The sequence below is a fragment of the Neltuma alba genome, unplaced genomic scaffold (assembly GCF_004799145.2).
Source record: "Neltuma alba isolate B1F8T4 unplaced genomic scaffold, ASM479914v2 tig00011591_pilon, whole genome shotgun sequence".
NCBI classification, from domain to species: domain Eukaryota; kingdom Viridiplantae; phylum Streptophyta; class Magnoliopsida; order Fabales; family Fabaceae; genus Neltuma; species Neltuma alba.
Genome location: NW_021636244.1, coordinates 646,911 through 664,204, shown reverse-complemented (window position 1 = coordinate 664,204; position 17,294 = coordinate 646,911). Strand labels below are relative to the sequence as shown.

Genomic DNA, 17,294 nt, shown 5'->3' with positions numbered 1-17,294 from the left:
CTCCATCTCTAAAGAATCTAGATCCCCTATTTATAAAAATACATGTATATAATTTTGGCTTTTTGGCAACGTATATAATGCTTTATCATATATATATATGGTTGTAATATGATATGTGAAACCATATATATCTCATTTAAATAGTTTGGATTTGATTTTTTTTTATTTGTTCAAAATAATTATTTTAATATTTATATAATCAAAATAAAATAATCTCTTAACCGTCATTTTTAAAAAAATAGTTTTTTAATTTAAAAATAATTAATTAAAGAATTTTAAATTTGATTATTTAAATATATAAACAGTCAGATCTGATGTTTAGAATACTCATCTTGATGATGACACTGAATCTGGTTCTCACTCTTAGATGATTGATCTTGAAAGATTTGTCAAGACTTACCGACAGACACGAGGGGGAATTAAATCAGAGGCCTTATTCAATTTTTGCTGCTACAAGTTGGACAAAATATATTACAGAAACAAACAAAAAAGACTTTGGAATCCAAGCAAGCTGTACGCAACTAATATTGCAAGACTTTTCTTCTACGAAGGAAGCATGATATACATATACATATATACATATAATACATTATAAGAATAGCCAAAGAAACTAATTTATAAAGAAATAAGGAGAACTAAATCAATCAGTATGAATGGTAACCCTGTAAATAAGCACTCTCAATATCTGAGTTTTTACTCTCTCTTCCAGAAGTGTCATCTCCCTTCTCCACATTCTTCCTTGTGCTTTTCCTCCACTTTGATTTCCTGTAACAGTGTTCAATCAACATGACTGTGAGGCCAATGAAGACTGCTCCCAGAGAGCCGCCTCCTACTGCTATGAGCACCACAGATAGCCATTGAAGGCCATCTCCATGAGGCAAGATCACCCATATTGCTGCAACATACCCAGTTGCAGTAAATGCCACTGACACCCACATGGCCTTGTGAGCAACCACAAGCATCCTCATGTGAGTTCTTTTTCTGAATGGAATCACACTCACAAGCACAATCACTATTGATAGAGATGTGAACAATGCTATGTTATTTGCAATTGTAAACACTTTAAAAGCTGTTACGTTTCCCGCCATTGATTTCCCTCTCATGGGTCCTTCTTGGTGCACTCCACCAGGAGGATTGATACCAGCAGCAAAAGTCACAGTAGCTATCAGAATAGTAACTAAAATGATTGTGTTTCTTGCATTTAACAATGCCTCTCTTTGCATCTCAATGTTCTCAGTGACGTTTTTCCTCTGTGTTCTGCTCTGACCCTTGTGTTTCCGAGCGATTTCTGGGGGGAAATCGTCAAATTTATAACTTTGATTCTCAAATCTGTTGAGAGCTTGAGGATGAGGAGATGTGTTTTTGCTGGCTTCTGGGGGGGTTATGGATTCATAAGAGATCATTTCATAATTGGGGAATTCAAGATCGTTTGATTTATTATCATGGGTTCGTGACAGAGAAAGCCTAGAAGTTATGGGCGATAGAGAATTATTGGAGGCTTCTGGCGGTTCAAGTGAAGAAGATGGAAAGTGGTTGCTTCTTTTGGCGCCTGCTCTGATGAGCATGGCTTGAAGTTGCCTGTTTTCTGAAGTGTCCCTAGCCTGTTCTAGCATGTCTAGTGCTGTGACCCCTTCATTGTTCCGAGTATTTATGTCCAGATTTGTCTTGTTGATCAAGAACTCAGCTATCTGCAAATCATAAGACAAAAACACGAGCTTGGTTAATCCTTGTAAGTATCAATTTCATCCGGAAACATATATAGTGTTTTTGGCCTGTGGTTCTGGTCAATTTGATTAAGATCCTTAAAATCTTGTCAATAAGAAATCGGGCATAATAGTTAACATTAATCAAAATCTATAATACCAAACATTATTGTCGTATCAGTGACACATCATGTCTTAAAAACTCGGGTTAAAATCAACCAAAATTAGCCAAAATCTATATTACAGCACATTATTGTCACATTAACAACATGTCATCTCTGATAACTTTGATAAAAATTAGCCATAATTTTAAGTACTAATATCTCACTAACAAAATTTCTGGAATTTTATGGAAGAAAGTCCTCATAATTGCTTACCGCATGGCGTCCAGCAGTAACAGCAAGATGCAAGACGGTGTTTCCATGTCGATCCTGACAGTAAAGGAGGTTGGTGCCATTGGAGACCTGGGCCAAGAACACCAGAGCATCATAGTGTCCATATCTCACAGCCAGGTGGAATATGGTCTCTTCTTCTCTGGTTGGATAATGAAACGACGCCGCATTGCACGACACAAAGTCTTGCAGGATCGAGACCCTGCCATTAATGGCCGCCAGGTGCAGTGGGGTATAGCCATTGTTGTTGAACTGTAGAGCAACGTTCGGGTCTCGCCTCAGAAGCATCCACACCATCTCCCTGTGCCCTTTGCAACAAGCATGGTGTAATGGCCAGTTCCCTTCATCGTCCACCACCTCAAGAAGATAAGGCCACTTGTCTATCAGTTCTCTCACAACATCTGCATCAGAATACACGAGATCAGTTATGGAACTGGTTGAGATAGTGGTTTAATGGTCAGTAGTTCATCGGTTAGCCTGGCTGATCCGGCATGAGTTTTAATAGCATGAGGAAGAGTTTGAGATCAACGTACCAGTGTGTCCTCTAGAAGCAGCGACGTGAACACATGTGGCATCAAAACTGGGTTCCTTTGGGTCTGTATCAGGAAGATTAAGCAGAAGAAGATGCACCATCTCGAGGTGGCCATGGCTGCAAGCTACATGAAAGGCACTTTTGCCGCTGGAGTTGAGCTTGGCTACACCGTTGGGATTCACCGCAAGAAGTAATTTTAGGACCTGCACGTTCCCTTTTTGGCAAGCCTCGTGAAATGGAGTGTCTTGCTTCTTGTTCTCGGCATCCACCATTTCCGGGCACAACCTCACAATTTCCGAAACTGCTTCTATGTTGCCATATCGACAAGCAAGATGTAACGCCGTGCTCAGAGACTTGTCTGTTCTCTGATGTAACACCGCTTCGTTCTCTTGAATTAGCCTTATCAACGTTGGCGTGTCGTTTTTCTTGATTGCATCAAGAAGCTTCTGATCCATCATCTTCGATTTCTCGTATACGTACTGAGAAGATGAGCTTAATTTGCGTTTGTTGTTGTTCTTCTTCTTCCTCCTCTGCCCCCATTTATAAAGGAGCCAGAATCCGCCACGCAATTAGCTTGCGAGAAAGATAGAGAATTTGCAGGGAAACTTTGAGGGAAGATTCCCACTGGATGATGTATAGTAGGAAAGATGTCTAGATGACGTGTGTTATTTTCGCCATCATTAATGTTAAGAAGTTTCCTTAGGAAATAATTTGGGTGGACGCGCACGAGCGGGCGTTGATGAAATTGTGGTGTTGCTTCCGAAGAGTAATGATAGAAAGCTGCTTTTGTGTTAAAGTCAGCGTGACATGGGCTTTAAATATTAACTACGTTTGAAGACTTTCTATTATTGTCAACGGAGAATAAAACACGTCAAATGTTAAATTAAAAAGATATTATGTGATTATTAAGGAAATAATCAATCAGAAAACGTCAATATTTTAGCCATCAAATAAGCAAAAGTTTGCCGTTTTGTTCAAGTTGTTCGATTCTAGTTCTTCTTGTTTTGTTTTTTTTCCCCCTCGTGATGATCATGATTCACGAAAGTTATCTTCTTTTTGAGAGCGAAATTATAAACACCAAGTTAATCATACAGGAGAGAAAACTCTTGGAATTTTCTTCAGGGACGTTTTGTTGCTAAGTTTCACAAACAGAGATCAGATTCAAGTTTCGTGCAGGAAAACACTTGGCAATGAAATCATGAGATTTTTTTCCCATATACTTTTTCATGATCTAGATTTGGGTTGCATAAATGATCCATTCAATTATCTCTATGTAATATATATTTATACTTATATAGACACATACACTCTATCTGTCTTTCTCATAAAATAAATTTCCTATTTTATACAAATAAAAAAAAACTTAGTTGATGTCTCTAAAATCATCTTATCTTTCCATAAATACTTTCAATAAATAATCCTCTATTTTCCCTAACTCTTGTTAATTAAAAACACCCTTTTTAGTTGCTGTCTATATTTCATAATACCCAAAAAAAAAAAAAATCTCATGAAAAGAGGCAGAGCTAGAAAGTATACTGCACAATTGAAGAAGAGAATCAATAACGTCCAACAAAAAAAAGACAACAAGGCCCAACTAGTTAAGCCCATTATTGCTTTTGGGCTAACTTGTTCGTAACTTCCATTCTAAGTTTAACTTTCAAACTTGTCTATAACGTAATGATCCAAAATTCGAATCTAAAAATTGAAGTATTAATAGAAGGATACCTATACTTTAGCAAAAAAAAATTTTTTTTTTTTTTAGCAAAAACTTTCAATTATTTTTAACAGTCCAAAAATTTGAAGCATCTTCTTTAGATCATAGTGTTTGATTTTTATAAATATCAAGAATTAAATGAATGTTGATCAATTCAAAAAATAAATAAATAAAAAGAGAGAAAAGGGCTAGTGTCTCGCCCATAGGTGTGTGGAAGGGATAAGGTCACCAAGTGTTGTAAGTAAAAGAAAACGAGTTTACATATATAAATATAATTGAAATAATCTTTTTGAAAATAAATAAATATTGGGGAAGTGACATTACAATAATTAATGGAAAAAACAAAAGAACCAACCACTATATCCATGAAAGGAATCGAACTCTGCTTTTAGAAGAACCTAAATTGCATGTGACATGGAAGATGAAGTGACTTGAGAGATTTAATCTTAAGAGAAATACACTTTTTCTATATTACTTTCTGACTCATAAGCACATGCACAACTTTTTCAACTAATAATTAATAAAGGTTCATTTCTAGATGATTGATACGACTCATAACAAGTTTTATAAGCATTGTGAATTTGATTCTATATGCATTCCTCAATTTTTAACACTAACAACTTCTTCGAAATTTATATATATTAAATAAACTTTTAATTTGATCCCTTAATTTTATCAAGTATTTTTTTAGTTATTTAACCTTAACATTATTTGTATCGAATAGTAATTTTTTGATGCTATTTATTATTATTTTTAAAAATTAATATGTTAGCATTTGAACATGTGTTGTGAATATTTAAAATTTTGATGTCAACGTGTTACAATTATAAAAATGTAAACATATTTTATAGACTCAAAGGATCAAAATTACAACATTGAGAAGTTAAATGATTGCATGTGTACTCATTCTATCTTAAACATAGGAGTAGGTCAGAGAGTTGATTTTGATTATAAATATAATATCTTAATTTACCTTTTTCTCATATATATCATTTTTAATTACCAAACTAATTAATATTATAGAGGGTTACATCACATCTATTAAAATTATGTAATTTATTTAGTTTTATTAATATTAGTTAAGTAATTCTTACATTAATTTGATGAGTGTATACGAACAAAAGCCGGGGATTCGTTTGATAAATTTTGCCAAAAATAAACAACGGCAACTGCATGGGAAGCAAAAAATGATTTGGATGGTTACGAATTACGTACGATCAACCTATTATATGGAATAATTTTTTTGCCTCATTATTGTAAATTTGTTCATACCGGTTGACACGTGTCAGGGTCATTTAAGAAATTTTCAAGTGGGACAGAAGTGAATAACAGAAAGATGGGACAGAAAGAGAATCTCACAAAATAATATTAAAAGAATTATTATGAGAATATAACTTCTTACATTAAAACTTGTCACTGTTATCACCAAAAAAAAAAAAACTTGTCATTGTTTGAAGAGGAAGTAATCATGTTTTATTCTTATCTTCTTTTCTCTTTTCTTTTTTAATAATTATTCAATCAATATTTAAATGTTTGGCTTTAAAAAAATTAATATTTGAATGATTCAGATCTGATTTTTTTTATAAAAACATTATCAAAATATTAAATTACAAATTTAAAAAATTAATTAGATTTAAATGACTGAATTTTGTCATGAATAATGTGTATTACAATAAAAAAAATGTTCGCATAAAATCAAATCTGAACAATTTAAATATTGAAGTTATTATTAGAAGAAGAAAGATGATGGAAATGGAATGCTAGGAGTTTTACGTGTCGTTGCTTGTTGCTTTGTTATAATTGAAATTTAATCCTATCATAATTTGCTTAACAGCTAAATATGTTGGTGGTTTTAAATTTGAGCCCATCCCTTTCTTTCCCGAAATTACGGCATGTGCAAATTTGTTTGATATTTTATAAGGTTAAGGAGGAAGCTAATTAATTAGGCCTAACTTAGACTCAAAAATACTCAAAAATAATTATTAAAAATGCTATAAAATTGTGCATCATCTATTTATTTATTTTAAAAAATCATAAAAATTCAAACTGCACCGTTTTTATCTATAAAATATTATAATGTTACTCATTTTATGTAGAATTTAATGATAAAAAAATATTTGAGAGGTTGGGATTAAAAAGTGGGGTATTGAAGGCCGCTTGTCCTTTATATTATTTTTATATATTTGCTACTTGCTAGTGTTTAGTTCTTTTAAAATAATTATCAACCCAAAATAATTTTTTCGATAAGTAACATGCTTAATTGATATTTAATTGTTAATTCGAATATAAATGTTGGAACAAGAAAAACAAATTCAATCTAATTTGAAAAACAAACAAAGGGAATCGGATCTAAGTGCATCACAGCCAAAGGGGTACAGTGACTATACAATCATTTCAAGAACCCACCATCCCTTTATTATTAAAGATCACAATCTCCTTGTGTGTGTGTGGATATATCCTTAACCACACAATAATTAAAGTACAAATATTTGGATATTTCTAGCAACTTGTAATCCAATTTTCGGGGTTTCAAAATAAAGTAACTTTCTTGATGTGGCTCTTTCTACCTACACACAAAAGACTTTTTTTTTTTTTGGGTCCAAACCTACACACAAAAGACTAAAATTAAAGACTTTATCTGGATTATATGGACACACACACACACACACATATATATATATATATATTAATTTTTTAGTAGACTCAATTGACTTTATTCAAAAAAAATATTGATTACTTTCAACTATGCGGTCGGCTGCAAATAAATATCCAAATTTAAGTGTACGCATGCTAAGCCGCAAATTTTAATTAATTTTGTTTGCTTCCCACTTTTAGAGGTTTCCTGAATCATTCAACTTTTCTTTGGTTTAGATGGGATATGATAATATTGCCAACTTAAGGAAATCTTTTTTCCTTTTTAATTTTAACCAATTAAGAAATAAAACATAATTAAGCAAGACTTCAGGGTTCGATCTATAAATAACTATATTATCATTTACACGTATAGGTTTTGCAAAAGTCAAATACAAGCATTATCATCAAGCTAAGCACATTGTACTCAAAATGGCAAAAAATATGCATAATTTGTGAAACACAAACTACTGTTTTTTTCCTAATGAATTTGGCTTTCAAAAAAACAAATCAATTTGAATTGACATTTCTTTAATTTTGAATCTTATAATCTTCATAATTAGCAAGGGACGTAATTCATCTAACAAACAATTCAGATAAGAATTCCCTACATAAATTGTTTCTTCGTGAAGTAGTTTCTGAGTATTCGAGGAAAATTAATAATATTATGGACATGGAATACAATATTAACTCAACTCATTTTCTTTCCCTGGTTTTCTTTATTTTATGATCAAAATTTTTAATGATACAAACTTTAACAAGTTTCTGTCGTTTTGACCAGCCATGTTAATTATTTCTTCTTCCTAGGCTTCTAGCTAGCAAGCATTAAGAAGGGATATTGGTTTTCTTGTCCATTTTAGCTTTACTTTTGCTTTTATAGATCAGTATAATTAAGATAATTTAAGCTCTTTTAATTGGTTGATCTTAATGAACTGATTACCAAAAACAAAAAAAACACAGAACATAAGTCTTTCATCCGAAATCACGCATGATATATACCATTTCAATTTGGCATTTTGATATTATAGAATTAGAAGGATAATGTAAACTTAGTTTTTTTAAGGAATTAAAATAAGTCTGAATGAAATTCTCACATGATAAATAAAACAATATTTAAATGATCACACACATACACATCTTTGTGTTAGACACAGTTTATAAACAATTTAATTAGGCTCCATCTCCGATCCACTCTTTTAAAATTAATTAACAATTTAACACCCGATATTTCCCAATTACTTGGCTAATTGATAACGATATTAGTTACTATCTCTGATTCTATTTCAAGGGCATAAAGAAAGAATTTTGGCTTATCCTTAATATAGAATTCTTCCTCCTCGTCCTTTCTATGATCTATCTTTCCAACACGCACGCACAAACACACATTTCTCTTTCATTCTTCTGTGACGATTCAATTATTGAAGAAAGCTAATTGGTTGGATTTTAATGGAGGAGAAAGATGATAAATTTAAGCAAAGGGCCCGCGAGGAGAAGGGGTTGATTATTATGTGTGTTGCAGTTTTCATACGTTTTAATATGTCATAAATTTTCATGATCCCATGCTCCCAAAGACTGACCCCTTCATGTATTAATGTCACATGCTTCTTCACTCAAATCTGCCATCAAAATTGATAGTTAACTCATTAAATCTGTTTCAAATTAAAATTTTTTCAATCTTATCCATATTAATAAATGAGGTTGTAAATAAGAGGAAAAAAATATAAGGAGTTTCATATAGATATTAATTGTAAGGATAAAACTGATAAATAAGTACTCCCTCCGTTCTTTATTATAAGAGACATTTGATGCTTATGACATGTTTCTATATATAAGAGACACTTAAAAGTTGTCTCTACTTTTTTGTGTTGATTTCCTATTTTACCCATATTTATTGTCTCCAACTCACACACTCTCTCCCTCCTACTTCTCTTTCTTTTAATAATTTAATTGTTCTCTCTCATGCTCTCTCTCCTTATTAATGAGGGTATTTTTGGAAAAAAATTATATTTTTTACACATTGATTGTTCTTAACTAATTTTAACTGCTTTTTTGATCAACGTAATTCGGTTATTTGTCTCTTATAATAAGGAACGGAGGGAGTATTAAATATTCTTTAAGTGACTCATATTTTGGACTAATTCATTCTTCTAGAAGCGATTTATATTATGGATAAGAGGGAGTACTATATTATATGAGCGTGTATTTGTGGAGAAAATTAGAGTCAAATGAAATTGGACGTGTAAAATTAATGAATGATCAGAGAAATTAATGAAGAAATTAAGTGTACGAAGCAAACAGAGTTTGTTCCCACAAAAGAGGAAAGGAAACCTTGCATTAAATAACTAAATTGGACCTGTCCACAGGAAATCTTCTTTTTCCACAGTTTTCTGTGAGAAAATCCGCCAAAAAAAAAGTCTTTCTTTTGAACAAATTTTCAGGTTTTTCTCATGTTTTTTAAAATCCTTGTTTGTTTGCAGTAATAATCTTATAATATGCAGAATTAACACGGACATTAAATTTTTTTTATTCTTTAATCCTCTCACTCTCTTTCTGTTCTTTTTAATTGATTCAAATTGAGCATTTGAGCCAATGACACTATTTTTATCACATCTAGCTTAGCTTATAAGGAGAATCATCGTAAGATTTGAACTGCAATGTGTCATTGTTGTACGTCTGAACACCTTCTCAATCTTAATTAGTAATAATGTGAGACACACAACCCCCCCACTGCATGCACAAAATTACAACACATATTTGGGTGGTTTCTTTTGTTGGGAAACAGAAATTTTTGGAATATCAATAAGCAGGGTATAGTGACCCATGAGAGAGGCTCATTATTGAGCGAGATACATAGAGAATAATACATGTGTCCAAATAGAATGATTCAAAACGTGGCAAGAACAAAGCCATGTTACAAGGCTTTATGTTTATGCGATCACTGAAATGTTAATTGGAGATTCTTTTGACTATTCTCTCTATATATCATGGTTGATGAAAAATAGCCGGTACATACACATCTCATCTGATGATTGAATATCCTAAGGATCACCATTAATATGATCGACAAGTTATACTATCTTCGACTTTGAATATAAAATCGTCTTATATTTAGAATCGGAGCTGGGAATCAGCTGATCTGATTTTTAAGACTCATAAATATACACATATATGGTGAGATGCCATATTATGTTGTTAACTTATCTCTTTGTGTACGTATGTAATTGGACGTTTTCAATATCATTGGCGGAAAATTTATGTAACTTTAGTTTCAATAGGGTGGAAACCAGCTAGCTAGATTCTATGTAGTTATATATGGTGAAGGGGGGGTGGCCAACCTATCCAAATTAAATGCTGCGGTGTCTCTCAAAAGAAGTCCCACAAAGTTAGGGTTTTGGTTGGTTGATATGGACGAGAGATTCACAAAAAGCCATTCACCATCCTCTCTTCCTGTGACACTGTCACCTATTTTTTAAAACGTGCCTCCCAGGGAATCTCCATTCTCCCAACAACAAAATGCCCCCTTCTCTATTCTCTCTGCTTTCTTTAATGTTATGCTTCCTTTTGAAAGAAAACTGCTACTCTCATATATAGATATGTATGTATGTATATGTGCGTGTGCGTGATTCTGATTGAGTTAGATTTAAGTATTGTCAAGTTTAAATATGAGGGTTTACTATTTTAAAGATACTTTTTGCATTCACACAGATTTAAATTCAAAATCTCATGTTTAAGCGGTCAACATCCTTTCTCTTAATTACAACTAATAATGCCAGTTGGTAAAAAATTGCTGCTCTATCATATCCTAAGTACTCCTCCGGTCCTTATTATAAGACCCAATTTGACTTTTTATTTGGTCCTAATTATAAGACCCAATCCATTTTCTCTCTTATATTTATGCATTTTTTTCCAAGATAATCCTTCTAATAATGATAGTTTTAGCCAATATACTTAATTAGCAAGGATATTTTAGGAATAACAACACTTATTATTATAAATAACCAACTTAACTTACTTCCTTAATCTCCTCAAATAAGTCAATTGGGTCTTATAATTAGGACCGGAGGAGTATAATGTTATTGAGTTTTGATTTGACTTTTAGATATAATATCATATTTCCTCTCTACACTATATTACTTCGTTGATCCATGTTCATGAGATTCGACGAGTTTTTACGTTGGCTGTCGAGGGCCTAACACAACCCTCCTCCTTTATCCGGGTTTAGGACCGGCTATACAATATAGGCGGAGTTTTGTCTCTACACTATCCCTATTTTATTTATTGAGACATTTTCATCTCTACTCATTAAGCACCGAAAAGTTTCTTAATTATGAACCAATGTCGATTTTTATCGTCTCTGTTCTGCTATGTGTTTTTTCTGTCAAACTTCACTACAAAACCGCAAGTCCACGCATCAACTAATTCTCAAGGAAGACGAAATTGAAGGGGAAAAAATGAAAATGAAACTCACCCATCCACCAAAAAATGGCTTCACGTTAATAAGAACTTTGATTTGGTGGAATAATAATCAAAGTGTAAACGAACAAACTCTCTTTCAGATGCCCTAGTCCAACCACGTGCTTAGGGCTTCCACGTTTCAACCTCACGCGTTTAAGTATAAAATTTTTCTCATTTTATCATGTACTATTTCTATGTCAGTCCTTCTTAGCAATCCATATAAACAAAAATTAACTGTGTTAACGGTAGATAATTAAGGAAAGTTAACCCGGTTTCGCAAGGCAAGGAAATTTTATATTCCGTTACTTCCAAGTTTCGCAACTTTCTTTGTTTTATACATCATTACACACTCCAGGTAAAAAAAAAAAACTAAAAACATTATTACACACAATTCCCTTTTTTAGTTTATCATCCCTGTATTTCAAAATATCCATTTTTCTCTAATTATGCATATAGATTAAGACAACTATTAAATAACCTAAATTATAGCAATAACTGTGTATATGTGTGTTACATAGTGAATTCAACGTATTTTTAAATTTCCCTACACATTTTATTCAGAATCAAATAGAAATGACAATCAAGACGAGATTAGGTCTACGTTTTAGTGAAAATGGTTAATTTCTTACGACGTGACATGCTAAAGTTTGAATCCCTGCTTAGGAAGATACCTGTATTTGGTACCCAATAAAATTCTGAACAGATCTTTAATAAAAGGATACAAATGTTTAATTTAAAAAAAAAACGAAAAGAAAAATGGCCTATTTAATAAAATTAATATTAAAAGCAGTATTCTTTTCTTTTTTCTTCCTTTCATTTCTCTTTTTCCTCCGTCTCATATCCCCACTAAACATGAAACACGACAAGAAAATGACATCCTCCTTTCCAATTTTTTTTTTGTTTTTTTCTTTTTAGGATCCAAACAAGTTCAACGTCGGATTCCATACGACTCGCTTGAATTGGATAAGTCATTAATAAACAATGTGAAAGTGCAAAACTATTAAATCATATAGCTGGAACTTAAATTACTATATGTACTACACTTCTTTTCAATGTTCTCATCAACTTTGCAAGTTTTTTCCCCACTGGGTCACTTTTATTTAAATTTTAAAATTTAGTTGGAATATGTCAGACAAAGTCTAATTAGTATATTTAAAGAAATAATAATATTATAAAAAATCAATTTCTTTCATAAAAGGAGGATAAAGCCCTTTTTTTGCCACTGGGATAATTTACTTTAAAATATATATAAAGTGTGCATTACGTTTATACTTTATTGACTTTGAGAAACATTTGCAAAATTGAAACGTTAAAACACCGGGATTGGGACAATGGGGTATATAATACGTACACCTGGGGAGAAATTGAATGAGATTTTTTTAGCCCCATAAATTGGGGAAATGTCATTAAATCCCAATTTTTTTACAAAATAAAGCAATGAATTACAATCATGAAAAAAATCCCTCTCTCATCTTTTCAGCAAGATAATAATATTTAAGGATCCTAAAATTTAAAAATACCAATTAGGATCCTTTATTTATTTAAAAAAAATCATAAAATATAAATTTTTTGTCATGAACTTTTCGTTAATTTTCAATTTAGCCATTGTACTTTAATTTGAAATAATATTTCAGTCCCTACTATTTTTGGGCTTGGGATAACTCAGTCACCACGTATATAATTTCTTAAATTAATAATTTTTTTATTTCTATTTATAAGATCTCGTTTGTAAACTACAAATGATATCTCATAATTAGAACTGGAGGTAGCTTATAAGAACTGAATTCCTCTTAGTCAAAATTTTAATTGAGAAAAGATTTACGAACGGTTATGTTTTTCTTTTCAAAACATTATGCTTTCCTTTACTTGCTTCCAAGAAAAACCTTGAACTAGTACCACGTGATCAAGTTTTTGTCACATTGAGTTTGACTATTCTAAAGGATTTCCAACTGCATTCATGATATATTAATTAATTTAGATAGGTCATATAAATAACATTTTATATAGCCACTAGTATTTTTCTTATAACAGTAAGCTTGATCCTTATTATTTTCAAATATTTTGAACCTTTCACCATGAGGGCATTGGAATGAAAGGAAACAGAAAAAAAAAAATTAACGAGCTTGGTTTTAAAAAAAATTAAAAAAATAGGGTTATAAAATTTTGATACAAAAAAGATATAAGATTAAAAAAAAGAAAAATTAATTTAAAATTTTTAACCCCATTTTTTAAATTGAACTCATTAAGATTTTTTCTCCTTGCCCCTTTCTTTCATTTTCCTCGTACCAAATACATCATTATTGTTTCTTACAAAAAAGTCCTCACCGTCATTTTCCCCTACGTAGACAAATCCCATAAGATCAACATCCGTATAACAATTACTTTTTTTCTTATTATTATTTTTAAAGTTTTGATGAGAGTTAATAATATATTAGCTAGCTAGTATCATATCAACGTCATGAAAGTTGAACAAAGACACAGTGAAAAGTTTGTGCGAACGCCAAATACAAATACAAACTTGAGTTTTGTCCGCTTAGAGGAATTTTCAAACATTCACAATGGGCAACGGCTTATTCCCAAAACGACACGCCACGAAACTTCAAATCCTCCAACGGTCCAATTTCCAAAATCCCCAAAATTCTCACAATTTTGTTCTTCACCCACTTTCTCTCTCTTTGTTCCTCTCTTCTCTCTCCCCTTCCCCTTTTCCTTTCTCCTTTATTCCTTCCTTTTTTTCCCTTTCTTTTTGTCCCAATACCCCCCCAACCAATTAAAATCATAAAAAAACATTGACACATTAAACCAAATAAGATTAAACACTTTTCCCATATAAACTACTCCCTCCGTTCCTTATTATAAGAGACATTTGATGCTTATGGCATGTTCCTATATATAAGAGACATTTAAAAGTTGTCTCTACTTTTTTGTGTTGATTTTCTATTTTACCCATATTTATTGTCTCCAACTCACACTCTCTCTCCTTCCCACTTCTCTTTCTTTTAATAATTTACCATTATTCTCTTTCATGTTCTCTCTCCTTATTAATGAGGGTATTTTTGGAAAAAAAATTATACTTTTTACACATTGATTGTTCTTAACTAATTTTAACTGTTTTTTTTATCAATGTAATTCGGTTATTCGTCTCTTATAATAAGGAACGGAGGGAGTAAAACATAAATAAAAGTAAATTACCCAAATTATGACTCTTTAAATCACATTTCTATCTCAAAGTTAGTTGCAAAGTGAAACTCATCTCAAGATTCATATAAATACAGAGGCAATTATTCAATTTCAGTGAGCCCAGCCATCATTTGTGAATAGTTTTTTAAATATAAATTTAATAATATATATAAATATAAACAGGTGTAGAGAGAAAATTGGCCAAAAGAAAAAACAAAGTGGGAGGATGGTATCATGGTCCACCACATTGTTGTGTGATGTCAGATCTAATAACGACATGCCACAGTGACTGAGTGTAGGTGGAAGATTCAATAAATGAGGGCTTGATGATGAGCAAATAACGGATATAAATATAATAATATAACAACTTAATTAATTAATTATAAAGTGTTTTGGCAAAAAAAATATAATAATATTGTCAGTTGCTGGATGAAAAAAAATATTCTGTTGGCTTGAGAAGACTAATCACCAGACATTAATTAAACCTCGCCTGTTCTCTTAGTTTACTGTTGGTTAGTCATATGTAACATGTTGCGATGAGTTGGGACAACTTATTTAACACACAAACTACTTAGAAAAGTAATGAGCATTGTCACAATATATGTATTAAATTCCTATAATAAAGTCATAAATATTCCGCGTTTATAAGAATAAGAAAATTCACAACCTAAAAATTAAAGTAAGAGTATTTTTGTCTTTTTACCCATAAAATTTTAAAATTTTTTGAAAGTTAACTAATATGAATTGTTTAGTGAGATGTCTATTGAAATTCTCTTTTGAAAAAAATTACGGAATTGCATTAATGAGCAAGATGCAAGGTTAATTTTGTCTTGCAGTGAACAAAGTAAAGTACAAATTGAAAATATTATAACTCTGCTGGTTACTTTATTGAGAAATTCTACTTTACCGACCAGGCCACATATGTATATATATACTCTGTAATGTACAATACAGCAACGGAAAATGACACTGACCAGTGAGCAAAGATAGCCAAACAGCCCAGCCATTGGTGACTCCATTGTCAGTTATCATCCTCCAACATTTTTGGAACACAAATACAACTTTCAATTTCCAACCCCCAAAAAACAAATTATAAGATACTCCTCAAATATACATTAATTAGACAATAAATTAATAAAAATTCTATTACTAATTTATTGTTCTTTTTTTTTGCCTTTTAGTTTTAATCCCAGAGTGGGATCTCCTCTGAGAATTGCTGCGAGAAAATGGAGCTCAGTTCTGAATCATCCAAACCCATACCCATACCCGGAAACACCCAACGGTCCACTGAATCTATCCATATGAACTCGGTCATTGACTCGTCTGAGTGGAAGCTCTCTTCTTCTATGTTCGGCAATTCCACTATCTCACTCAGCTCTGAAGACTCCGTTGACTCCGACTCCGACCTCGACGCTTCCGAGGGCTGTACCGAGTCGAACTCGACCATGGCAGCGGCGGCAGAAGCTGCGGCTTGGACGTCACGAGGGGAGGGCGTGGCGGGCCGGGGAAGGACGGTGGCAATTTGAGGGAAGTTGAGAATGGCAGACTTACCTTTGATGGAGAGAGCAGCCACGTCGTGGGCTCGAGCGGCCATTTCTGGAGTGGCGAAAGTGCCGAGCCAGATGCGAGACTTCTTGCGGGGCTCGCGAATCTCAGACACCCATTTGCCCCAGCTTCGCATTCTGACGCCATGGTAGTGCGGGAGCTTGCCGGAAGTAGTATTATTTGAAGAAGAAGGAGACGAAGACGAAGAAGAAGAGGAGGAGGAGGAAGGAGAAGGAGAGGGGCGGGGTCTTTTGGAGGGTCTGGTGGTGTGGGATTTGGAATCAGAGGAGGAAGATGAAGTTTCAGAGGAAACAGCGGACTCAGTGGGGAGTAGGGTCATTGTAAGGATTCGAAAGAGAGGGAGAGAGGAGAGAGAAGGAGGTGAGGGAATGAGGAGGAACAGAGTAAGAGTGGGGGTAGGTTTTTGTAGGGAAGGAGAGATACGCTCCGTGTACAGCGACGCTTGACCTACCTCTACTATAATTCCAATTCCTCGTAACGTTTCTCTTATTTACTCCTCTCTAGTTAGCTACATTAATGATTTTGTGTGCTCGCGTGTGTATATACTATCTTCAGTTATTAATATAACAGTTAGTTGATTAATTTAAGTAGATTAAAAAAGTTTGTTGAATTAATTATTTGTAGTAATGATATATTGTCTTTTCTAAAATACCTTTACTAATTATATATTAGCTAAAACTATCATTTGATTAGACCTTTAATATATGCAATTACTATAAGGATTGCTTTAAAAAAATAGATAAATATGATAGACAAAGTAGACCAGAGTCTTATATTTAAGACTAAATTCAAAATCAAATTAACTCTTATATTAAACACTGAAAAAAGTGTAAAACTTTTGCACTCATTTATATAATTATATCTGTTTCTTGCATCTAATCTAATTTAAAACATTATAAATCACTTCTCATCGATCAATAATATGATTTTTCACTGATTTTATAAAATAAAGTGAGAAGTAATGTTCAACATGGGGGACAACACTTGAATTTGATTTATATAATAATTGCCACTAGTTATACCCAAAAAAGCAAAGCACCTTCGTTCAATTCCACTATCACAATAATGATGATGATGATGATATAAATCTTACAAATTGTTCATTCATTATATTATTATAT

General features: G+C 32.5%; 2 protein-coding genes across 2 annotated transcripts; both read right to left on the bottom strand.

The window, feature by feature from the left end:
- Positions 1-642: 642 nt before the first annotated feature.
- Positions 643-3,412, bottom strand: LOC114715475 (ankyrin repeat-containing protein At5g02620). The gene is made up of 3 exons (XM_028900349.1): positions 2,629-3,412; positions 2,081-2,496; positions 643-1,688 (listed from the first exon to the last, which is right to left on the bottom strand). Exons 1-3 carry the CDS (start codon positions 3,083-3,085, stop codon positions 645-647), a joined length of 1,917 nt encoding a protein of 638 aa, XP_028756182.1. The 5' UTR covers positions 3,086-3,412; the 3' UTR covers positions 643-644.
- A 12,359-nt stretch (positions 3,413-15,771) lies between these two features.
- LOC114715479 (ethylene-responsive transcription factor ERF036-like) lies at positions 15,772-16,554 on the bottom strand. The gene has a single exon (XM_028900354.1). It carries the CDS (start codon positions 16,490-16,492, stop codon positions 15,791-15,793), a length of 702 nt encoding a protein of 233 aa, XP_028756187.1. The 5' UTR covers positions 16,493-16,554; the 3' UTR covers positions 15,772-15,790.
- Between the last annotated feature and the right edge of the window lie 740 nt (positions 16,555-17,294).